The sequence below is a fragment of the Tiliqua scincoides genome, chromosome 3 (genome assembly GCF_035046505.1).
Source record: "Tiliqua scincoides isolate rTilSci1 chromosome 3, rTilSci1.hap2, whole genome shotgun sequence".
Lineage (NCBI taxonomy): Eukaryota > Metazoa > Chordata > Lepidosauria > Squamata > Scincidae > Tiliqua > Tiliqua scincoides.
This window is the reverse complement of record NC_089823.1, coordinates 133,054,546-133,080,894: the sequence shown is the minus strand read 5'-3', so window position 1 is coordinate 133,080,894 and position 26,349 is coordinate 133,054,546. Positions and strand designations below refer to the sequence as shown.

The 26,349-nt window shown below is 42.9% G+C and overlaps 1 protein-coding gene across 4 annotated transcripts in view; it reads left to right on the top strand.

Moving 5' to 3' along the window:
• Positions 1-26,349, top strand: part of GBF1 (golgi brefeldin A resistant guanine nucleotide exchange factor 1) — a 126,971-nt gene that overhangs the window by 5,335 nt on the left and 95,287 nt on the right. For all 4 annotated transcript variants that reach the window (XM_066619154.1, XM_066619153.1, XM_066619152.1 and 1 more), the window contains exon 3: positions 5,668-5,734. In XM_066619154.1, coding sequence (XP_066475251.1) covers positions 5,668-5,734 — 67 coding nt within the window. The remainder of the gene's footprint in view (positions 1-5,667; positions 5,735-26,349) is intronic.

Sequence of the window (26,349 nt, the reverse complement as noted above, 5' to 3'; positions counted from 1 at the left end):
GGCTCCTGCTGAGTGCCGGAAATGATGTCATTTAGCAGGAAGTGACATCATTAAGCAGCTAATGGCCAGAAGCCAGGCCTTGTTCTTATATAGAAACTCATTAACTACAAATGACAGAAGAAAAAATATGCCAATCTTGATCATATTTCAAGATTTGGGAAAGCCCAGTTTTCATGTGGGCTGCCATTTCAGTAGTAACCCCTCAGCGCTGAGAGCCTGAGGGCCGGATAAAAAACTTCTGGGGCCCCCGGGCCTTATGTTTGACACTCCTGATCTAGAGGGTATTATTCTAGAGGGTATTATTCTAGAGTTAGCAGTTACCCCTGCTAACTGGTAAGAGGCACTTTTTCAAGTGGGTGCTCCTCTTTTATTCAGCAGGGGGAGAGTAACTGGCCCACCTCCCCCAGCAGTGTCTTTTCTATTGGTTGCCTGCTGGTGTTCTTTTGTATCTTTTTAGATTGTGAGCCCTTTTGGGACAGGGAGCCATTAGTTATTTGATTTTTTTTTCTGTAAACCGCTTTGGGAACTTTTTGTTGAAAAGTGGTATATAAATACTGTTGTTGTTGTTGTTATTATTATTAGGGCCCAATTCTATCCAACTTTCCAGCACTGATGCAGCCATGCCAACGGGTGTGTGCTGCACCCTGTAATGGATGGAGCAGTCATGGAGGTCTCCTCAAGGTAAGGGAACATTTGTTCCCTTACCTCAGGGCTGTATTGTGGCTGCATTGGCGTTGGAAAGGTTTGGGCCCTTAGTCTAGTTACCAAATGGGCATCTCAGTGTCTTCCTTTCCAATGAAAAAGGGGCATATGTGGCCTGTCTGGCTTCTGCTTATGGAATCATCAAGGGAAGAGGTGCCTTGATATCCACAGTATTTGGTTTGGTGAACAAGTCCAGTCAGAGATAGTGGCACTCTTTTTATTCTGCTGTAGGCAGAGAAGTGCCAGATTTGGGGCTATAGGCTATTGGGTTGTAATCCTGAACATAATTTGCTAGGGAGTAAGCTTCAATGTGCACAGTTTGAATAAACGTGCATAGGACTCTACAGGAAGTAATCTTGAGCCTTTCCTGCAATTATTCCTAGTCACATTGTGAATGCTGAGTTGTATGAATTGTACACTTATCCCATCCTTCTCCTGTGAGCTCAGGGCAGCATATATGCTTCTTCCCTCCCCTTCTGCCCAAACAGCCCTGTGAGGTCAATCAAGCTGCGAGAGAGGAACTGGCCTGAAATCACTGAGTAAACGTATGACTGAGAGGGAATTTGGTCTCCCAAGTCTTACAAGTGCAATATAAAGGTATACCTGGAAATCTGTCAATTGAAATTTATTTTTAGGTGACTGAATAGGTTTGCATCCTGAGTCTATACAGGTCCAGCCTATTTATACACAGATTTGTTATACAAGGATTTGACTCAACACGAATGGCCCCTGCAAATGAGAAGGAATGTGCTGATCCCTGCAGAAGGGGAAAAAAAATACATCCCTTTAAAATTAGTTTAAAGAACTGAACAGTCCTTTAACAATAGCCTCCTTAATGAGAGAAGAGAGGGCAGCTGGCTGACAATCCATCAATCCTTCTCTCTCCAGTGGATCCTTCCCTTCCCCCTGAGCATGTGAAAGGAAGGTGATCACTTTGCATTGGTGAAGGGAGGGGCTGAGTGAAGCTCCTTTCTAAGCTCTTGGAGGAGGACTATTGATGGATTGTCTTCTTAATGACTTTTATCTTACATCACAAAGGTCAGTAGGGCTGTTTTTAAATCACTGTAAATTGATTTGCTAAAGTGCGTTTTTTGCCATCCATGTGAGTGCTTGGAACGGAATCCACGTGAATAATGAGGCTTAACCTGTAATTCTAATCGTTACATCAGCTAATTCATTTATTGAGTGGCTATAGCAGTGATTTTCTATCTTTTTCATCTCATGGCACACTGACAAGGTGCTATAATTGTCAAGGCGTACCATCAGTTTTTTGACAATTGACAAGATATACCATGTTCCCAGTGGGAGTCACATCCCCCAATTGTCCTGCTAATAACTTGCCCTCCCCCAAACACCCATGACACACCTGTGGATCATTTGTGGCATACTGGATGAAAACTGCTGTGCTACAATGTTGAACTTAAATTGGAGAGCTGTGATTTCAGTCCTCGCTTACTAATGAAGTTCGCCAAATGTTCAATAGGTGTACCTGAGAATGCCAGATACAAGGGATGGCACTAGGATGCAGGTCTCTTGTTGTCTTGTGTGCTCCCTGAGGCATTTGGTGGGCCACTGAGATACAGGAAGCTGGACTAGGTGGGCCTATGGTCTGATCCTGCGGGGCTGTTCTTATGGTCCTCAGTTAGTCATTCTCCCTTGCCTAATCTACTTTGCAGGATTGTTGTGAGACCAGGAAGAGATGTGAACCATGTATTCTACTCTAAGTTGTTTGGAGGAAGGATAGAATAAAAATGTAATAAAAGTAAATATCAATACTTAGTCCCAATGCTTGCTTCTCAATAGTAAGTCTAACTGAGTTCAAGAAGTCATTGCCAAGTAAATGTGCTTCAAATTTCAGCTGTAGTATTTTTATCTAGCATTGCTTGGTACACAGAAGTTTTAAAGAAGAGTCAAAATAAAAACTGGGAGATGTGTGGATTTACATGCTATAATTGTAGCATGGCTGTACAGATTTCCAGAGCAAAACCTGAGATCAAAACTTTAAAGGTGCGCCAACATTTAAATGTGTTCTAGTCCAAAGTATACAATTGCAACATACTTTAAGCTGTTCTTCATAAAACAAACAAAAAAACCCCAAGCACTCTTAAAGGTTATCACTGACATTACTATACTATAGTTAAGTTAATGGATTTTTTCAGCCAATAATATCCCATTTCAACAAATATGAAATATTTGTGCATATGTATTGCAGGGGGGAGAAAAGGCAGTGGTACTACTTGTGACTGTAGTGCCTATAGCTGTGGAGGAATTCAGAGTTATGTAATTATTTCATAAAATACTTACAAGATTTTGTACTAGTGGATCAGTTTTACTTTTATTTATAGAATTACTATCAAGAGATTCTGCAAGATCAAAAAACATGGCGCATTTGAACATCCTTCTTTAGGAGGCAACTGATTATTTGTACTGTATTACTTCCACTGCTCTCCTCTCTGCTGCTGTTGTGGCATTTTGTGACTGATATGGTCCTCCTCTTATCCCCCTCTCCTGCCTCAGAAGATTGCGAAACTGGGGTGGATCTGAGCCTTCGTATCTGCTCAGTTTTCATGTTGTGTTAGCTAAATGTGAGAAATGTGGATGCTCCTTCCCTCTTCCAGCCAAGTAGTGGTAGAAGTCTTTTTGAGGCTAGGAACCAGAGATTCCAGCTGTGATCGCACTCATTCTAGTACTGTTTCTTGAGCAACAGAGAAGTGAGTGTATGTGTGACCTAGCAAATCACAGAATTCATCACTTGAATGTTTACTTATGGGCAATTGTTATATTTCCCAGGCAAGGTGCAAACTGTATTCCTATATTATACTTGTTGTTTAAAAAAGGGGAATTGGCTTATAACATTGCATGATTAGTATCCTTAAAGGTATAATAAAATAATATCTCGTGTTATGTAAGAACAAAGCATTAGACTTCTAAATAGAGGCTTGCAAAAAAAAAAAAAAAAAAAGCAGATCACTTAGCTTTCCCCGCCATTCCTACTCACTGAAGCAAAGAGCCTAGCAAGCCCCTCTGCATTTTCCCAGTGAGCCTTGACGACTATTTTGCTTTCTTCTGTCTCGATTAAATCTTCATTTATTTACTACTCCCTTGTCCTACCTTCAAGAAGTTGAAGATGGCATATGTGGGGGATATCCCACTTTTTCACATAGCAACTCTGTGAGAGAGGTTAACGCGTTTTTGCCTGGACCACAGGTGTGCACATTTGGTCTCTGTTGCATATATGCATGATTGGGCAGAAATGGCTTAAGCTGAGAAATGGTGAGTGGTCCAGTGAATTTTATGACTGCAGGGATTTGAACCCAAGTCTCTCTCAATCAGCTATGGTGCACTACTTTGCATAAACTAATGGTAAAGGAGATCAGCTGATGTTAGTTCTGTGGAAATGCATTGTAGTGTTAATGGAAGATGCTCTCAACTGGTTCTTTGGTTATACTATTAGAAAAGAACAAGCTAGGCTGGGGGAGCAGTGAATTTAGAAAGCCTTCTTTGTTACTCTAGTACTGAGATTCTCAAACATTGCAATGCACCTGTCTGAGAGCCTCGGCCCCTGGCCCCTTAAGGGGCAGGGGAAAGGAGAGAGACAGTGATATGATCCCCAGGATTGTGTCGCTAACAGGGGTGAAGTAGGGTATTTTTACTTACTGAGGGCTGCTGCAAGCTGCAGAAGTGGTTTGCGAAACCAGAAGTGGGTTGCAATTGCTTTTTTCAACATTCTAAGATTCAAGAGCCCTGTGGAGGGCTGCACAGGGCTCCCTGCAACTCCTGCAGCTTGCAGCAGCCCAATAAGTAAAACATCCCCCTTCGCCCCCATTAGCAATGTGATCCTGGGGGTAGCAGTGCTGCCTTTACCCCCTTCCCCGCAAAGACTTACCTCAGAAATTTTACTCCTGAGAAGTTTGAGAACCCCTGTTCTAGTATGTTACTAGAACATACTAGGCAGCAGCTTTCCAAGGCCGTAGGACCAAACTATTTTTCAATTACTATCCCTTTAAGTGCTTGACTTTTTGGTTAAAAATAGCATGGGGGCACCCAGAGTGACAGTGCAGCAAGGGGTAGGGGAGCTCTATTACTTTGCCCTCACTGTGGTTCTAATCTGAATGGCACCTTCCCCCCCCCGGGGGGGTATTTATAGCAGCACAAAAACTTCCATTGGTTTCAATGGAAACTTCTTTTACTACTAGAAATAGCTCAGGGGGTTAGTGCTGGATCAGGTCCATGGGGGTGGGGAAAAGTATTAATACCACCTGCTTTGATGATGTTTGGGATGCCCCCTGTGTTGTTTGGCAATAACTGTAACGTGTAGTTTGAGTGTTCGGAAGAGGTGTTTTCCAGTCCTGCTACATGAAATTCTTTTTTTAAATAGGAGTTACCAGTGATTGAATTTGCATGCACAGGTGGATGAATAACTTTTGGCAACCCTTTTTTGCAAAGCTGCCTTAATTGTGGGTGGTATGTTTTTACTGGATTTATACCCCACCTTTCCTGATTGAAGCTACCTAGGAGTGACTTCAAACTTATGCAAAAACATATAATACAATTCCACAGAATGATTAAAAAAATTTTTTTTTAAACTCTCTGAAATAGCAGATAAAAGCTGCTGTCATAGTGTTTGTCTTACGCAACCACAGATGTGGAGATAACCTGCAGTCCTGTTTCCATAAGAACGTGTGCGTTTTCTGTCGGTGCTGATGAGGCATAAAATAGCTTTGATTTAAAAAAGAAATCAAACTGTTCTGTCTAGGTATCTTTTGAACTTAGTGAACTTCTTTCTCCAAAAACTGGTGTTATCCTAGGTTTATAAATAGTTGGATTTTATGACTAATTTAAAACTATCTGAATTTTCCACATTGATGCATATTGAAAAAAATATTGACATATTCTCACCCACTTCTCCCTCCCCTGATTGGAGGTTCTAACTTTAACTCAGTAATAACTTATTCTTTTACTTAGGATGAAGAACGTGACCCCCTGTTGCACAGCTTCAGTATCTTGAAAGAAGTGCTGAATAACATAAATGGTAAGTTTTGTTTTGTTAATGTCAAAATTGGAAGCCTAGTGTAGCAGGACATGCATTGCAGATAGAAATACTTTATTGTAGTGCAGGTTATAGAAGCCTAAATTTTTGTTATGAGCAATACAGTTTTGCATGCATAGCCTTATTGCTGTTGTATTGGGAATAGCATGTGAATACTTGCTTTAAGGTGCAATCCTACCCTGCGCTGGAACAGGCAAGCCAAGAGGCTTGCGCTGTATTCAACTCAGGATAGGCACCCAAAGTGGCTCAGCCTGAGGTAAGGGGAAACTTTTCGCCTTACTTCTGTGTAAGGTACACTGGGTCTCCTTGGACTTGCACCAGCTCTGGAGGTGGCACAAGTCTGAGGAGAGCGGAGCGGCTTGAAGCTGCTCCGAACTCCCCAGGAACGGGGGTTGGAATCCAAGATAATTGTTGGGTCCCAGCTCTGCCTTCTGCTCCCCACCTATCCACCCTCAGGGCCTCCCACCTCCTCCCTGCCTACCCTAGAGTCTTGCATCGGCCCAAGTGGGCCGACGCAAGGCTTGCTAAGCAAGCCGCCATGGAGACTGGATTCAGCCTCCGTGTGCCAGCACACCTCTGTGTGTTGGCGCAGCTTGTTCATGAGGAGATGCAAATGTGCTTTATGACACGTTTTCAACCCTCAGAATATATTATGTTTGATGTTGCTTAAGTTAGTGGATCCTTCAACATTAGAAACTACAGTAATTAACTAAGGAATCTCTGAATCCTTATATTTCATGTATTTCACACATGTAGTTACAGTATCAACCCCCCTTTTTCTTTACCTGTAAACAATATTGATGTCTGACAGTATCTAATGCCTTAATTTGTGTTCTCTGACTCCCTTCCCCCAAAATGTGGTGCTCCAAGTGTCATCCCAGCTGTGTGTGCATGAATGAACATGTATGCTTCCCACACTCATTTGTTATTTCATCTGCCATTCTTTCCAAAGTAACCTACATATTCAAGTGTTAGACCCTACAATCTTCTTCCGTTGATTGCAGAGGGGGGAGAGGGAGTCGTGGGTATTTGGGAATTGCAGAGGGAGAGCAGGGATGAGGCAAATGGAAGATTGCAGAGGGGGGAGGGGGAGAGAGGGAGCTGTGGGTATTTGGGAATTGCAGAGGGAGAGCAGGGACTAGGCATACAGAAGATTGCAGAGGGGGGAGGGGGAGAGAGGGAGTTGTGGGTATTTGGGAATTGCAGAGGGAGAGCATCATCCTGCGTCATCCCCTGGGGGCTGGGGATAAGAACAGGCCCTCAGTTTGGCTGTACTTGTCGTAAGAGGCGACCAAACAGCCACCGGGTAGATGGGACTTGTCAGCCTGGGAAGGCAGCTCATCTAAGAGAAGGAAACTCTGACCTCAAACTTCCACTGCCTTGTGGCTATATCCAGTTATGGAAAAGGCTTCAGGAGTCAACCTCGAGGCAAAATCCGGAGCTGGAGTCCTGGAGGCAGTTCGCGGCTGTACACAGTCATGCTCTGGCAACTCCTGCGACGCCGCTGGAACCAACTGTATTGGCTTCTGCCTATTGGACCATTCCAGCGACATGGAGAGGGGGGATTTGCTGCATGGGTAACAGCCTATCCTCCATACTTTCCTTACCCAGGCTTCGTGCACTGGAGAGGACACTCCAACTTCGCCATACGGCGTTGGCACAACACGGGAAGCAGCAGTTTACCGGTTATAAGTCTTTGCTCAATTGGCGTAGAGCGTGACACTAGGGGCTGCTTCCGACAGTGGGAGAGATCATTGCATCTCATTGGGCAGCTACCGCCCGCCTTAAGCTGGGCAGTCCCCAGCCAGTAAGGTGTTGCCTCACCAAGGTCCGTTAACCTCATGGGGTGCGTGGGGTTTAGGGTGAAAACTGACAAGCGAATCGACAACTCTGCACCATGCAACAGAAAGCTCCTGCCCTAAAGCTGAGCACCTGGAATGTTAGGACAATGACACCTGGCTTCTCTGATGACCTGCAAGAAATAGACAGCTGTCATCGACATGGAGCTAAGCAGACTGCAGATGGACGTCGTCGCCCTTCAAGAGACGAGGCTGCCAGATTCTGGATCTGTCAAGGAGAGAAATTTCTCATTTTTCTGGCAGGGAAAACCACCAAATGAAACCAGGGAACATGGTGTTGGCTTTGTGGTCAGAAATACCCTGCTGGAATCCATCATCCCACCTACTGTGTGAAGTGAAAGAATTTTGTCCCTGCAGCTCCAGTCATCAGCAGGACCTGTCACTCTCATCAGTGCTTATGCACTGACTCTGTCGTCTCCAGCAGAAGCCAAAGACAAATTCTACGATGACCTGGCCCTCACTATCAAGAAGATCCCCGTAAAAGAGCCATTGTTCACCCTCGGCAATTTCAATGCTAGATTTGGTGCTGATAACAGTTCATGGCCCACTTGCTTAGGTCAGTTCGGCACTGGGAAGATGAACGAAAATGGCCAACGCCTGCTAGAGTTTTGCTGTCATCATGGTCTCTGTGTCAGCAACATGTTCTTCAACACGAAGCCCCAATATAGAGTCTCTTGGAGACACCCAAGATCAAAGCACTGGCACCAGCTCAACTTGATCCTCACCAGACGCTCCAGCCTTCCCAGCATCAAGATCACATGCAGTTATCAGGGTGCTGCCTGCGACACTGACTACTCCCTGGTGTGCAGCAGAGTGAAACTGTGAACAAAGCCACTGTATCACACGAAAAAGGAAGGAAGACCTCGCATTGATACCAGCAAGATCTGGGATCAGAGAAAAGTGGAGGAATTTGCACGAGCGCTTGAGGAATCTCTTCCAGGCCCGGCCGACGCAAACGCATCCAACAGATGGGAACATTTCAAGAATGCTGTTTACAACACTGCCTTGTCCATATTCGGCAAGAAAACCAACAAGGCTGCAGACTGGTTTGAAGCCCACTCTGAGGAGTTGACACCAGTCATTGAGGAAAAGAGGAGAGCTCAAGCGGCATACAAGGCCTGTCCCAGTGAGCTCAACCTGCAGGTCCTCTGAGCTGCTCGCAGCAAAGTCCAGCAGACTGCCAGGAGATGTGCTAACGACTACTGGCTCCACCTCTGTTCCCAGATACAGATAGCAGCTGACACGGGCAAAATCAAGGGGATGTATGTTGGTATCAAGCCTAGGTCCAACACAGAAGAAAATTGCCCCTCTGAAGTCTGCCGCAGGCGAGGTCATCCAGGATCAGGCACAGCAGATGGAATGCTGGGTGCAGCATTATTCTGAGCTATATTCCAGAGAAAATGTAGTCACCGAAGAAGCGTTGAACAACATTGAGTGCCTGCCTGTGCTGGAGGAGCTTGACAGTGAACCAACCCTAGAAGAACTTCATGTGGCCCTGGACTCCCTTGCCTTTGGCAAGGCACGTGGGAAAGACAGCATCCCTGCTGAAGTCCGAAAGTGCTGCAAAGAGATCGTCGTCACTGAGCTGCATGAAATCCTCTGTCTCTGCTGGAGAGAAGGTGGAGTACCTCAAGATATGAGGGATGCAAACATCATCACGCTGTACAAGAACAAAGGTGATGGGGTGACTGCAACAACTACCGTGGCATCTCTCTCCTTAGCGTTGTAGGAAAGCTATTTGCCTGAGTTGCACTAAAGAGGTTCCAGGTACTTGCAGAGAGCATCTATCCAGAATCGCAGTGCGGATTCCAAGCCAACAGGTCCACCACTGATATGGTATTCTCCCTTAGACAACTGCAGGAGAAATGCAGGGAACAACGACAGCTACTCTTTATAGCATTCATAGATCTCACGAAGGCTTTCGACCTGGTCAGCAGAGACAGCCTCTTCAAGATTCTCCCCAAGATCGGATGTCCACCCAGGCTCCTCAGCATCATCAGATCTTTCCACAAGGACTTGAAGGGCACTGTTGTCTTCGATGGCTCCACATCAGACCCCTTTGACATCTGAAGCGGAGTGAAGCAGGGCTGTGTTCTTGTGCCGACCTTGTTTGGGATTTTCTTCGCTGTCCTGCTGAAGCAGGCCTTTGGAACTGCAACAGAAGACATCTATCTCCGGACCTGATCAGACGGAAAGCTCTTCAACCTCTCCAGACTGAGAGCAAAGTCCAAAGTCCAGCTGAAATGTTTGCGTGACTGCCTCTTTGCCGACGATGCACCTGTCACTACCCACTCTGCCAAAGATCTCCAGCAGCTCATGGATCGTTTTAGTAAGGCCTGCCAAGATTTTGGACTGACAATCAGCCTGAAGAAAACACAGGTCATGGTTCAGGATGTGGACTCACCTCCCTGCATTGCAATCTCTGTGCATGGAGGTTGTCCATGACTGTGTACCTTGGCTCAACGATCTCTGACACTCTTTCTCTCGATACCGAGCTAAACAAACACATCGGTAGAGCAGCTACCACGTTTTCCAGACTCACAAAGAGAGTCTGGTCCAACAAGAAGCTGACGGAACATACCAAGATCCAGGTCTACAGAGCTTGCGTCCTGAGTACACTTCTGTACTGCAGCGAGTCGTGGACTCTTCGCTCACAACAGGAGAGGAAACTGCACACTTTCCACATGCGCTGCCTCTCATTCGTGAGAATGGATGATGGCCAGATCCCAAAGGATCTCCTCTATGGAGAACTTGTGCAAGGAAAGCACCCTACAGGTAGACCACAGCTGCGATACAAGGACATCTGCAAGAGGGATCTGAAGGCCTTAGGAGTGGACCTCAACAAGTGGGAAACCCTGGCCTCTGAGCGGCCCGCTTGGAGGCAGGCTGTGCAGCATGGCCTTTCCCAGTTTGAAGAGACACTTGGCCAACAGACTGAGGCAAAGAGGCAAAGAAGGAAGGCCCATAGCCAGGGAGACAGACCAGGGACAGATTGCACTTGCTGCCAGTGTGGAAGGGATTGTCACTCCCGAATCGGCCTTTTCAGCCACACTAGACGCTGTTCCAGAATCACCATTCAGAGCGCAATACCATAGACTTTCGAGAGTGAAGGTTGCCAACTAACTAGACCCTAGAGCAGAGGTCTCCAAACTCCAGCCCGGGGGCCAGATGCGGCCCACAGCAAGCCTCTTTCCGGCCCGTGGCCAACCTCTTGTCCCCTGAAAGCCTCTGGCCCACTCAACTGAACATGACCAGAACTGTGCTCTGATTGTGTCTGGAGGGTGTTCTGAGGGCCAGAGAGGTTGAATGAATGAGCCCATTCATTCATTTATTCACTCATCTAAGTTCCATCTCTTATTTATTTAAATTTTTTTTCTGGCCGTTCACACCACACCAGATATTTGATGCAGCCCTCTGGCCAAAAAGTTTGGAGACCTCTGCCCCAGACCTTTGCAAAGTCAGACTGAACACAGAACGGAGAATCTAAATAGTCACCAAACCCTGAAAAAGTTTCAAGAACTGTCAAAACACTGTGCTAGAGATAGTTAGCAGCTGCATTTATACCCCTTGGTGCATGTATGGCTTAAATGAGCAATAGTTCAGGACTGGTAAAGGATTAAAGGTAATTAATTCACATCACCAAATAGTTGGTCTATTCCTAGCTGCTGAATTATGCCCATTAAAGCAACCTTTCAGATCAGAAACAGAGGCTCTTGCCAGAGGTCACATATTAAGTATTCTACTGGAATCAGTTGAAATCTTTTCTTCAACGAAAGAAATTTCTGAAAAAAGTTAAGAATCAAACATGACTTGTTAATGCTAGTTAAAATAGGCAAAATCGGACACTTGAAATATGAGACCAAAGAAAATTAAATCCAAAGTGCAGTCAACCTAAATAAATATAGCATTTAGGCTATAGTTTTATTTAAAACATCCTGCTTCTCCCTTCCCTCTTGGGTGGTGCTCATTATTCACCTTCTAGTCAAGAGGGACATGTCAGTGAGTGGTAAGTGAATCCTCTCAATGTAATGGTTTTTTTATTATTGATTTATTTAAAGAATTTATACCCCGCTGTCTACCAAACTCAAGGGTACTCAAGGTGGCTTACAGAGTAAAACACCAATTCAATTGTACATAAAACAACACTGAAACATTTTGTAGTGTGGGGACTGAGATTCTACTTTTCCTATTGGCTAATCCAGGGGTCTCCAAACCCTTGCCTGGGAGTCAGATGCGGCCTGCAGCAAGCCTCTGTCTGGCCCATGGCCAGCCTCTGATCCCCTGAGAGCTTCTGGCCCAGTTGACCAAACTCAACCAGGGTTGTGCTTCTGGAGTGGGGGAATGGGGGCCCATTTCAGAATGTACTTCATTTCTTGGGCTGTGTTGGTGCTTGGAGAAATCCTAGACATTTGAGCCCATTCATTTATTCATCTAAGTTCCATCTCTAATGTATTTATTTAGATTTATTTTTTTCTCCAGCCTTCAAAACTGTGCCAGATATTTGATGTGGCCCTCCAACCAAAAAGTTTAGAGATCCCTGGGCGAATCCAAAGGCATAGAAAACCAAGCTCAGCCCCTCGGACCTCTGCTAAGCCATAGTGAGGAGACAGATTTGACCAGTGGACAGGTGCTCACAAAACCCAGTGGGATGTCAGTGGATCCTTCCTTACTAATGGGTCAGGTGTTGGCTAAAGTGGTTGAGCTTTCCAGAGGATGTTAGAGTAACAGAGATCAGAATATTGGAGTGGGTCACATTGCTTAAGCCAGGGGTGTCCAAACTTTTTGGCAGAAGGGCCACATTATCCCTCTGACACTGTATTGGGGGCCTGGGGGAAAAAAGAATTAATTTACATTTCAAATTTGAATAAATTTACGTAAATGAATATAATTGGGATGGAACTTATATGAATGAATGAAGGTCTTGCAAGGGCCCAAGGCCTATAAAAGGCCTTGCACAAAGCAAGCCCAACCTTTCCTTTGCTGCCGCTGCTGCATCATAAACGTGAAATAGCAAGTAGTGGAGGGAGCCCTCATCCCACAGCTCACATGAGAGATTGGGCGTCACGCTGAGAGCAGTTGCCTCAGACCAGTGCGGGCTCCAGCAAGTCTCCGGAGAGCCAGAGTCTCACTGGAGACTGCGGGCTTCCTGAGGGCCAGATTGGGAGTCCTCGAGGGCCACAAGGGGCCCCAGGGCTGGGGTTTGGGCACCCCTGGCCTAAGCCAATTGCATCAAACACAGACTTTCCTAGGAGTCTGAATTGTTCCTGCTCACCACAACTGGGTAGAGGCCGATATGTTGACCTTGGCATGGGAAAGTTTTGTCTCCTTGTTTTTAAAAAGCTTTATTGTCTGCCTTACTGCTGGTTATTTAGGTAGTTGGATAGTTTTTGTGTTCTTTACTTGGTTTCTTGAATATAATGTGGCCTCTGTGTTTATTGTACTCTCTCTTAATCCAAAGCACCCTTAAAGGAGAGGTGTTCATGTTTTATTTAAATTCCATATCTGATGGTAATATATATTGTGTCAGTCAATGTTCATCTATTAAAAGTTGTTCATTGACTTGTTTAACCTACTTTAGTATGGAATCTAAAGGGAAGCTCAGCTTCAGAATTTCTAGGGAAAAATAAGTTTGATGTTCTGTCTCAGTTTGATTGGGACTGAGGCTTTGGAGTTATTTTGTGTTATCTCTTGTGGTTACTAGCAGTCAAACCGATGAAGCCCTTAACCACATATGATGTTGTAGTGCAGTAGGACTGAAGGGCATTGATTGTGTGTGTACCTAGATGCCAGTTAGATGTTTGGGACTGATAGCATTTTACTATCTGTAACAATTTCCTTGGTCAAAATCTGGGTAACAATTCCATGAACTTTCCAAGGAGACAACAGTATCTCCTAAGTATTTTTGTATTACTTAGGTCAGGGGTCTCCAGACCAGCTAATAATCATGTAGCTTGGTGCCAAGCTCAAATGTTGCCCTGGAAGTGATGTCACAGCCAGAAGTGACGTCATGCCTGGGCTTTTTAAAAAGTGAAAATTGGGAGGAACCCACCTCCTCCCCCCAGCAGCTTGCCACCCACTTGCTCTGCTGCCTCCCCCCAGTCAGTGGCATAGCTAAGGCATCTATCTGCTACCTGGGCTCAAAGAATTGTAGCCCCCCTCCCCGCAGACAAAATCAAATTTAATTAAGTGATTAAAAAGTGTGCCCCTCATTGGTTCGAGACACAGTGCTGGGGTGAAGAGGAGTGGTTATTCTCCCCTTGCTAAATATAACAAGAGGATCACTTGAAAAAGTGCCTTTTACCCAGTTAGCAGGGTTAACTGTATTATGATATATGGAAATGAGCTGACTCATATTAACACCTTGTTGGTTTCATGCTGTATCATGATAACATGACATTGCAACATGTCAATAACATGACAACATGTCATTGGCTCTTTGAACAATCAGTCTCATAGGTCAGTTTTGAGTTAAGAAAATCCACTTTTTGTTCCATAAGGCAGTTGTGTTTTCATTTTCTGGTTAATTGGTCATACATTTTGATAGAATACAGATATTCCAGTGCAGTTTGATTCTTTGCATTCAGCATTAAATTACCTTTCTAGTGATATATAACATGGTGGTATTATTCATATATACCAAGATTTGGGCAGGAGGTCTGGTCTAGAGGGTAGAGCCTCCATTTGCCTGAAGATAACATCCGAAGGTCACCAGTTCGAGGCCACTAGCACCGTGAACGGCGAGACCGTGAAGCAGCTGACAAGCCTAGCTGAGTTATGCTGAGTTATTCCACCTGCTCTTTGGCCACTGTCGGCTTGTGTGATAGGAAAATGGAGGCCAGAATGCGATACCAGATAATAAAAGATCCATCTGAAATGTTGTGGTTCTTGCAAGACAGAACCTTCTTCAATTGTAAAAATCCCTATTGGGATTTAGTATAGCCTGCCTATGTAAACCGCCTTGAATTAAAGTCTGAGGAGAAATCTGACAACCAAGAAAGACGGTATATAAATACCTGTATTATTATTATTTTCACTATTTTGGTCACTTGTGTCAAGCTCAGCTTGTTGCACCCCTAAGGCTTGATGCCCGGTGCAACTGCTACCCCTTGCATCCCCTTACCTATGCCACTGCTCCAGACTCCAGAGGCTATATCCGACCTGCCACAACATTTTATCTGGCCCGCAGCACCTTGGTTTGTCAGAGCATTTGTTAATGTTTAATATTTTTACTCATTATATAGCATTTCTCAGTTTAAGCCACTTCTGCCCAATGTTGCATATATGCAAATATGTACACGTGTGGGCCAGACAGAAATGGGTTAATTTAGTTGAATACTTTTTATTTCTTTGTAATTGTCACATTTCTCTTTTGTTCTAAATTGTATCATGCTGAGTACGAAAAGATCTTTAGGTGACTAGTTTAGAAACACTGACATTAACAGCCTAATTCTAACCTGTGCTGGAACAGGCAGGCCACAGTGGCCTGTGCTGCATCCAGTGTATGTTAGGAGGCAGCTGGAGATCACCTTGGGGCAAGGAAATATTTTCCCCTTACCTTGTGTCAAGCCCCAGCCACCCTTATGGGGCTACTCAGATCTGCGCCAGCAGTTTATCTGGCGTAAATCCTAGGAGCCCATGTAAGGCTGCAAGGCCAGGAGTGAGGTTAGGATTTAGCACATGCTGCTGCCACTGATTCCACCCCAAAATGCCCCTTCCCTGACCCCGTTCCACCCTCCTGCCACCCTCTCAACCCATTGCACTAACTGGCTCCAACTTACCCCATCCAGCTGGCACAGAGTTCAAACCTGGCTCTCTTGAGTTGATGTGGGCTTCTGCACCAGCCCAGCTGACTCCTGAGGTGGTGCAAATGTGTCTTACAGCATGTTTGCAACTCTCAGTAGCTGGTGCGGTGGGCCTGCACTGGCTCAATGTCAACCCTGGATTGTGCCCTAAATTTTTTGTATGAGATCAGCAGTTCAATTTCCTGCTATCTATAGCACTTAAACAAAGACCATATCCACCGCTGTCTTGTCTGTGTGTAGATTATTGGTCATCACAGTATTGACTGAACATCATCCCTAGATGGCCTTGGCAATATAGAGACAGAACAGATGTCTCCATGTTGGGTGTGCCTATTGGTGAGTCCTAGTTAAAGGTGTTTAATGCTGCTCTCTGAGACCTCGACTCTTAAGGGGCAGCTCCTGGGGCCAGAGTTCAGCTCTTGCCTGAATTTGGCTTGACTGGCTCTTCATTAAGTTATGGAAGCAATGACTTACATATTCAAATTTATTCAAGCAGTAATCTTTGACATTTGAGTTAGCTTTTAGAACAGTTTTGCATTTATAGTAATATATATTCTGTATTTTCTCAGTCCCTACAGAATTTGTTTTAATCTTTTCTGGATGCAAATTTTCAACTGCCTTGTCTCATTTCTCTTTTTGTTCCTCTTTCCCTCTCCCCTCTGTGGACTATGTTTGATCAGGTGTGGCAGGAATATCCTTTCTCAAGCTGCGCCCTTTATATTAGTCAATATTACTCTTCTCTCCCTCCCATTCTCTTCCATCTCCTCTGAGCTTTATCAGTTGACTTATAATTTTGGAATTCTCATTGGAGTCTATAATACAGTTTGTTCATTATTTAACCAAAATCTGTTTAATGAGCAGAGAGGGGCAATGTAAATGTTAGGCATGTTGCAGTAGAGTACCTTTGTTCTCCTTGGCGTCTATAATCATTTAACTATTTAGGAATGATGTATTGATGCCAGATTTGGGGCAACGGTATATATCATAGGGTCATTCTGTTCCTGGGTGTGGGGTTGATGTTGCACCTAGGCCAGCTGTTAATTTTGGAAAACATATTGTCTTAGGGCCCAGCCCTATCCAACTTTCCAACACTGATGCAGCTGTTCCAAGGGGTTGTGCACTGTATCCTGTGATGATGATGGTGGAGCAGTCCCAGAGGCTTCCTCAAGGTAAAGGAACATTTGTTCCCTTACCTCAGGGCTGCATTGTGGCTGCACCGGTGCTGGAAAGTTGGATAGGATTGGGTCCTTAGGCTTTTCCCTATGTACAAAGTTAAAGGTGTAAGTAGCAAAAGAAAGGGAGTCATACTGAACCTGAATCCCAACCTAAAAACCAATTCAGAGTAGCCTGTTGATTTTATTTGTCCAGTAAAATGAACCCAAAATTTCCTGGTTTCCTTGAACCACAACTGAATCCCCCCTAGACATGCTATGTGATAAGTGATTCAATAATCAGGTGCTCTGCTTCCAATTGTATATTACTGTTTTGTTTTTTTCCTGTTTGTAAAACCTCTTAACAATTGAAATAATTTGAAAACAACTGTTTAACTGAGACAATATTTTGTATTCTTTTCATGGGATTTCATTACAAGTGAGAGTCTGTTACTGTTATTTAAACTAGTTTGAAGTGTCCAAACTGGTAACTGAGCCACCTTTGCAAGTTCGTGTTTGAACTGAAACTGAATTGTTAAATGCAGATTAACCTGAATGGGATCTGAACCTAAGTATGGGTTTTGACTGGTTTTGCTACTGCTACAAGGGTCAGAGTGCTAGGGCGTTCGGTGTACGATAACCCAGTGAAGCAAAGTAAATTCACAAATGTTATTACCCTACACTAATTTTGGTAACCTGCTTATTAGTCCAAAGATTAATTTTTAAAATGAGAAATAAAACTGTAAGAAATTCAAGCTGATTTCAGTCTTTTAAAATAAGGTTAGAAACCTAAGTCTTTTGGAAATGCAAAATTTAAAAACTCCAGTAAAAACTTAAGGTTTAAAAGCTTTACTTTTAGTATAACCTAAAGAAGAAAGGGAGCTTGTCCACCATTGCATAGGAGGCTTTCATTGTTGCTTCCTTTTCAGTTGACCAGTGATGTGCCACAGAAATTGTTTCTGTTCCATCTGGCACCTATTTGCAACAAAAGTATGCAGAACTTTGCAAGTAAATGTCTATTCCTCTTCCCTTCGTGTTGTCTGAGCAAGAGTTTGCTAGAATGGAGATTAGAACTCAGCTTGAGACATGCAGTTTTAAAAAAAGATTTTTAGATACTTGCCTATAGGGTGATAAACTTCTGCCAATAAATCAAGCTTAGATGTCATCTCGCCTTAAGTGCGAGGTCACTCGGGGATCATGGCTTTTCAAGCAAATCAGGGCACCAGACAAGCAATGCAGAGATAATAAAAGCGCTTTAATCTCCACAGTAACCTCCCTGGCAAGCTGCAGCCAAAGTTAACCTGTTATTCTCCTCCTCGGAAAAGGGCTCAAGACTTCCATTTAAATCAAGCAAGTCTTGTTCTCTTTAGTGGACCCTGCTCCAGCTTCGTTCTATTTTGCGAATGCTTTGTAAAGGTCTGTTTTGTTTTTTTTAAAACACCAGGATATAATCCTAGTTTCCTTCTGAAACAAAGTCCCAAGCTACAATTCAGTGCACCATTATTTAAGAATAACACCCATGGAAAGCAGTGGGTCTACTTCTGAGTAAATGGGATTGCAAATATGTGTGGCTGCATTTGCTCACTGTCATTCCTGGTTGCTTGTCTCTCTGCGGTGAATTGAATTGCACATTCCCAGTTATGTGTTATAAGTTGTATGTTCTATGTAGAGCCTCTGGCTTAACATACCAGGCACCTTAAAGAAGGGTAGTTTTCAGTTCTTCAAACAGATAAAAAAAATACTGTGATGAATACGAAGTATTGGTTTTCATATAGAGGAGATAAGGGCTTATATGAATTACAAACAGTTAATATGAGGGGTACAATTTATGAAAATGGGCTGCCAAGGGATATGCAAGTGACAAAAGATTGGGAACCACTGCAGAAGAACCATTAATCAAATCCTTTTCACTGTTTTTCACCAGAAGTGTCCTGAGAAATTCTTGGTAATTGATCACTTTCCATATTGTTTCAGCTTTTTTACTGTGCTGGTTTTCAATCACTGGTTCATGCATTTATTTTATGTAAGAAATTTAAATATTTCTTAAATAAAATAAATTCAACATGATAAATTAAAATCAACATGAATTGATTGATTTTGTCCTTACCTTGAGGCCTCTGTGAGTGCCACCACTACCACAGGGTGCAATGGATGCCCTGTTACCACGGCTGCATCAGTGCTGGAAAGCTGGGTAAGATTGGGCCCTTAATCTCAAATGTGAGCTGAATGAAATAACTATGTTGGACTTGCATGATTAAAAAAATAAATAATCCTAGGTTGGAAAATATGTTCTTCCTTCCCCAAAAGACCAGATGCAAAAATCTTTTTGCCCACAGTGCTATCCAAGAGCTGTTTATTGCAAGGCTTTGTATATTAAGGGTGTGTACTGTATCTCCCATTTTCCTAGGGCTGAATTTGAGCCAAGCTTCCTGGGCTTTGGCTGTGGATTTAGTATCAGGGCTGAGCCTGAGAACACATGGAATACTAGAGCCACTGAGTATAGCTAAAGAGCCTTCCTACTTGTTGAGCCACTGTAAGCAGTCTACATGCATCTAAGAACAAGGAAAGACTGAGAATAAGCTATGTACAAAAATGTTGTCTCCTCTTTAAACAGAAAAAACTGGAACAAGCAGCTAAGGATTCATTAACCTTTGCATTTTACTTTTTACCAATCCTTTAATTATTCAGCCTCTGGGTAGGAGAAAGTACACAGAAGAAGATAATGCTAATATTGACTCTGAGTCACTGTGGTAATTAGTGAGCCTCAGTTGGGTGCAAATGGTCAGGTCATACAAATGCTGTAGGAGAGTATGTGTAAAAAGTGTGTAGCTTTTGTTGTGAATTGAAAGTACCCACTGCTGCATGGAACATATACCGATGCTTATTCTAAAAGGGCCAGATATGCTGCAGATGCAGTGCAAAATCAGGGCATAGTTGGCAACTGCTTCAGTGAGGACAGGCTTTGGTTACCTTGGCTGAATAAGAAAAGCAGTTGTTTTCCAGACTGAGCAACCCATGTGCAGTTTGATTCTTGGCACTGGTGAGAATAAGCTCCGTAGAAAAACTGGAAGTATGACTTCTCATCTGAGTACTGTCTTTTAACTGCTCTATCCAGGCTATCCTAAATAGTTTGGAGATGGTTAAAGGTTTTCTCAAGTGGCATTCAGCACCTGTTCAGGCAGTAGTTGTAATATTCTCCTTTTGAAGTTCTTCCACCAGGCAGAGGTTTCATGATGCACAGTTTTAATTAGTATGCAGGATTATGGTTGCCAACGTTCATTGGCTTCATGCTAGAACTTTCAGTAGTTTGTCTTGTACAACATCCTCTGAAGTGTGCTTTTTATTAATTTATTTTTCCAGACTTATGCATGCACACACGTTCTTTGATTATCAGACAATATTCAATATCAAATGCACTTTCTGGTAAACATATACTTATCCTAAATCCCAGTGCATACAAATATTAGTACGTACTTGAAATGCTTCAGCTCCTTGTGTGTGTTGGCAGGGGGGAGTTGTATATAAAAGCATGTGTTGAGAAGATTGTAAAGTGTGTATGAACACTTAGTTAAAATTAGGTGGAACTGGGCATGGAGTAGAAGGTTAAGGGTATTTCAAGCTTATAGGCTAAGGCAGTGTTTCTCAAATTGTGGATCGGGACCCACTAGGTAGGTCCTGAGCCAATTTCAGGTTGGTCCCCATTCATTTCAATATCTTATTTTTAATATATTAGACGATGCTACCATGGTATGTGACTGCATTTGGGGAAATATTACAGACCTCTGCCTTTAACAAGCTACTATGTATATTATTTTAACAATGATAGTAAATGAGACTTACTCCTGGATATGTGTGGGTAGAATTGCAGCCTAGGATTGTTAAAAATTTTCCTGCTTGATGATGTCACTTCTGGTCATGACATCACATCCAGTGGGTCCTGACAAATTATCATTCTAAAAAGTGGGTCCCATTGCTAAATGTGTGAGAACCACTGGGCTAAGGAAGACAAATGGAATCTCCATGATGGTGGTGTTGTGAGGGGAAAAGGGCAGGAATGATTTTGTGGGTTGCTCTTAATCTGAGAGATGAAGGTTAAGATAATTGATCAGGGGAGGGGAGTAGTTGTCGAACAACTTAACAGTTCTCAAGCAACACTGAATGCTTCCCTTTTGTAAATCTTCCAGTTTGTATTGGTATCAATCATCATGTTTAATTATGTTGTCCATAAACATTGATTATGGCACAGCACACTTCTTTTTAAATGTAAACCATGTTGTGGAAGCACCCTTTAAAAACATATAATGCTACTCACTGTTAACTATGGATTTGTAGCCATTAATGACTTTTTTTCAGGAGCAAGAAAAGTGTGCCTGTCGGATAGTTGATTGATATGATAGTACATTTCTGAGATGTTTTGCTTCTCTAGGGCTTCTCTCTGTTCCAGTTGTTGCTGGAACAGTTGCAGTGGCATCACTATGGGGGTGTGGATTGCACCAGGTGATGCATTTGAGGTTGTGTAACACCACTTCTGGCCAAAATTGAGAAATGTTGGTATTTTCAAATAATACCATGTTATATATCATTCAAGGTGGAATTTCATACAAAATGTAGTGAAACAAGCCCTGTTTAAATATCTGTATTCTATCAAAAGCTATGATCAAATAGCCAGAAAAAGAAAACTGCCTTATGTAACAAAAAGTGAATTTTCTTAACTCAAAACTAATCAATGAGACTGATTGTTCTGAAACCCAATGAGGTGGTGTTATGACATAACAGGAAACCAATGAAGTGTTAGTATGAGAGCTCTTATTTCCATGACTTGGGGCTAATAATAAACTCTTACTCAGTTGTGTGAGTCATCGTTGGCCACTGGTTTTTTGTTGGTTACGGATTTGTTGGTTGACCTGTACTGTTATATAGTAAAATACAATTAATGTGAGTGACACTAGCCCTAGTGAGTGACACTAACCCTAGTAACCCTAAATGCACTAACCCTGCATTTAGGCTGTGCAAATTGTTTAGACTGTGCCAATTGTTCTGTATCGTCTGGTACGTGAGTAGGTCCATCATGGGGGTGACTCAATGAGCTCTTGCACTAGTGATGCAAACCCTAGTGACACCACTTTGTTCTCCAAAGGGTGTTATTTTGGACTTTGTGATACCTGTTTACCCAGGCTGCCTTGGCACATGTTGAAGAGTGTCTGCATAAGTTCATAGGCTGGGGAGGGGTAAGGAACTGTTTTGGAGTAAGATGAGGAGGAGAGTCTGAAAGCAAATGGGAGATAGTTCCGAGTAGGGACAAAGACTTGTTGTTGTTCTTAAAACTAAACTAAAAAACAAGAAACCTGTTACTTTTTAGAAACTGTTGAGCTTCATTGTGATCAGGGTGATTGGCAGAAACATGTGCTTTGAATACAGCTGGAAACATGTAACTGACCATGTTTGGTTGGGGGACTATAACAGAAGTAGGGGGCTGTCAGACCAAGAGACAAATTGTTCTGGGAAAGGAAGCTTTGTCTTTCGACTGGGAAATAATTTCTTACCCTTCTGGGACTTGGAATACAGAAGAAGTTGGCAAGGGGCTATTGCATTTGCTACAGTCTATCTTTTCATTATTATTTGTGCCTGTGAGTGGGAATTATAAACAATAGGATCTCTATATACATAGTAGAAATGTTTCCTGACAAGGATAAGGCTGGTTGTTCCTCAATAGGATAACACTGCTCTCAGGCTGTTTTTGTTAGGACCTGATTCTATTTGGAGTTACCTGAATGGCAAGATAATTCTCAGAGTAGAACATTTAATGACAAGAAGAATGTGTTGCTGCAATTATTTTCAGAATCTTTCACATTTCTGATTAATGCCTTTTGATCTCTGCACCTCAAATTTTGCTGCAGTGCTGAGTAAAAGTGGCTCCCAAAATCACCATCACATTGACAGGCAACAAATTTTGGGGGAGAGGGAATCATTTTGGTGCTATTTGTGGAGAGAAGTGAAATTCAATTTCAAGCTCCCAAGGTACTTATGTTAACAGTGGCTAAACCAAATGTGTGTGTGTTTTGCTACTGTTGCAAGTGGCAGAAAAAGAGCTCCTTGTAGCAGCTGCCATTTTGACCCAAGAATGCTCCAGAACAATACTATGCCTAGAGCAGTGTTTCTCAAACTGTGGGTCGGGACCCACCAGGTGGGTCCCCATTCATTTCAATATTTTATTTTTCATATATTAGACTTGATACTCCCATGATATGTGATTGCATTTGTGGAAATTTTTTAATGGAAACTTTTAACAGGCTACTATGTATATGCTTTTAACAATGATAGTAAATGGGACTTACTCCTGGATAAGTGTGGGTAGGATTGTTAAAAAATTTCCTGCTCGATGATGTCACTTACAGTCATGATGTCACTTCTGGTAGGTCCTGATAGATTCTTATTCTAAAAAGTGTGTCCCAGTGCTAATAGTTTGAGAACCACTGGCGTAGAGTATTCTGGGGCAAAAATGGGGGTCCTCAAGAGGTGGCACCTGTGATAAAATGAAATGGAAAAAAATAGCAACAGAAAACTGTGAAATCTGGCAATGAATTATACTGTACTTCCCTTGAAATTGCTACCAGTTTCAAGGAGCCCTGAATTTTTCTTTCCCCCTTATTGGAGAATGCAACAGCATGCTGAAATCAAGTGCTGCAGCTGCGGAGTGTCCTCCACTCCACAAGGGGGACATCATGATTTTTTGGGTCCTGTCTTCTGTCAGAAGAGGATGGTTAGTCTTTGCCTGCCTTCTCTTCTGCCTGCTGACCAGAAATAAACCTCTGCTTAGGTGGTGAGGGCCTCTTCAGGGGCAGAAAGACTAGGCATGCATTGATAGACAAGCACTCAAAATAAATACACTTCCCATTCTCACCTCATTGTGGAAACATTGAAGGCCCACTATCAAAAGTTGGGAGTGGAGATGGAAGACTGCCTGGCACATAACTCTTCTCCCCACCTCCTGAATTCAAAGACAAATAGTAGAACTGATGTCCATGACTTGCTTTTTCTGAGTGCCTTTCCCTACCACAGATTGCTGGGAGAACGAAAGCCTTGTGTGCTGCTGTTGCCGAATTCAACAGCAGTGAGGAGTAGACACAAGTTGGGGGATATGAATGGGTGCGAATCCAAGCAAAAAAGTGCCATTTAGAGATTTGTTTGAGAAGTTACCTGTGCTGGTGGCTTGCAGAGGAAAAAGGGAATAGCTTAGGTTGCTGGTATACCTGTGAGCAAGGAAAGGATTAGCAGAGAGATGCAAGTGTGGAAAGGATAAGAGGTGTTGCAGAGAGAGGAAAGTGGTATGGAATGCTGAGAAGTAAGAATGCAGAAAAGGAATAAAAAGGAATGGGATAACTGAGAGAGATTAAGGTGCATAGAGACCAGTGGTGGAAGAAGAAGGAGGAGGAGTGCTTTGTGGTACATGGAGGAAAAAGGAATTACTGAGAAATGAATCTACAAAGATACCTGATGGGGAAGATGGTGCAGAAATGAGGGTGATGAACTGTGCTGGTCCTGACAAAAGAGAGCATGGAGAGGGAGAAGGGAGAGAGGTCAGTTGAGGAAGATTTAGGAAGACCTGTGGTGGTGCAGGGAGAAGAGAGAGATCATGCTGTGAGGTGCACAGAATGGGGGGAAACTGGAGGCTAAGGGAAAGTGTGTTGAAAAGAAAGCACTTGTGTGACACAACGTTTTCAGTGTTAAAGTTGCAGTGCAACTTCCTTGAATTTATAAAATTTGAAAGTGACTCTCAAGAGTGTTTGGATATGTGCTCCTGGAGACTCGGTCCATTGGAAGTGAATTGGATTCATTTTTCATACTTGTTTGAGAATTTCACATCTTGTTGAGACCTGGAAGCTTCATAATTTTTCAAAGTTGATTGTCACATCGGGCACCTGCTGCTATTGCTTTAAATTCTCTTCACTATTTTCGGTTGTAAAGGTCTCTTTTTAACATCTGTGTGCAAGAGCAAGACTTAGTTAAATCCTTTAATTTTTATTCATGCAAATATTGGTGTTTAGTGAGAATTCACCTTGGCATTCAGAGATGGGAAGAGCTTGTTGCAAGCTGTAAATTTAAGTGTTCATTTTCACATTAAATTCACTTCTAATGTTAATGTTTGGTTAGTTAGTCAAGTGATATGTCCTTCTAATGAGTCCTAAGCAGAACCAACCTGTTGATATAAGTTCTTCTAAAATCAGAGCAGAAATGTAAAGAGAGCTTCCGATACTATGTTCTTGCTAAAGAGGCTCAAACCTTATGAAGTATTCTGACTTAAGGTGTGTCTGTTGTTCATAGTTCATGAATGGGTTGTCTTGATCTTGTTTGTCAAAGTTCGTGTCCAAAATGCTCAATGCGTAATTTGAATGAAACTTGCTTATTGCTGTAAACTATAGTGTATTCTTTAACAATCATTCAGAGCCTATTTGAGTCTTTTTATACTTTCCAACAAGAACAGATATGACAAGAGGAATATTCAGTGGTAAGTGAAGTAGTCTAGGAGAAAGTGTTTCAGAGATACAGAGAAAGGGATGAGTAAAGGAATATTTATAGTAGTATTGTCATTTTGCCTTTGAGTCTATCTGTCTGTGTCTCTCTCCCTGTGTATGTGTGTGTTTGCTAGAACAAAATATATAATGTGTATATTTATGCCTGGGTCTCTAGAGGAAAAGATTGAATAGTCCATTTGTGTACCTGCCTGCCTGCCAACTGAGGATTATACAGACATGGGAGTGCTTGTAGCATTAAAGTGAAATGGGCAAACAATATTTTATCAGTATAAGCCTTGAATATTTTATTGTTTATAAAATCTGAAGCCTTCATCCAGTCCTCCTGAGTTGAGTGTGAAATTAGAGACCATAGTCTTCATCACCCACTCATATTTTTGTGCAGATGCATTGTGAAATCGGGTAGATACAGCAATTCAAACTCTTAATAGAATCCTGAGGATCTCAAAATATTGGCATCATTTTCATTATGGATACATTTCCATTGGATTTATATCTCCTGCAATTGTAAAAATTTCCATCTGATTGAAGTTGTTTTGGATAAAAATTTGACATACTTTTCAGTAATTACTCTTTAAAGTCCTGTTTTCAGCAGCTAATTGTACTTGCATTTTTAATGTAAAATATTTGGGGGGGGGAGGGGGTTGATGGTATCTAGATCTTTTTTTCATGCCCTTGCAAGCAAGGTAGCTTCCTGTAGCTCATGCTGTGAGAGCAGCAATGGTCCCTCTAATTTTTTTTCTCTCCTGTGTGGAATGGTGGGCCCACTGTCCTGCAAGCCATTGCAAGTTTAGGTGAAGTGGTGCTGCCTTTTGGGTACTGTCGCTGGCAGCACAGAGCACCCCCCGCCATTGGCGGGGAATAAGGCCAGCTCCGAGGAGGTTGCTGTTTCAGTGAGGGAGGCAGAGTTCCCTGGCCATGGAAGTGCACAGCAACCACATTGCATTGTGTGCAGCCATCAGTATAGCTGCTTGACCTCACCGCTGTGCAGCTTACAAGAAACACCGGAGAGTAGTATAAGTTAAAATTTATTTTGGTCATAACACCACTTGTCCAATCATCTTGAAATTTGTTACAGATTAACTAGACATCACAGTCTCCTACTTCTTTAACTTTTGGTCTGCAGATAAATCTGCAAGATATAGCACTTTCAAACCTAAAATGTCTTGTCTTCACAACCATTTTTTCCAATCTTCCTGAAATTTGTTTTGGAGTAAGTAGGGGCCAGGCTGTCCCACCTCCCAAAGTTTCGTG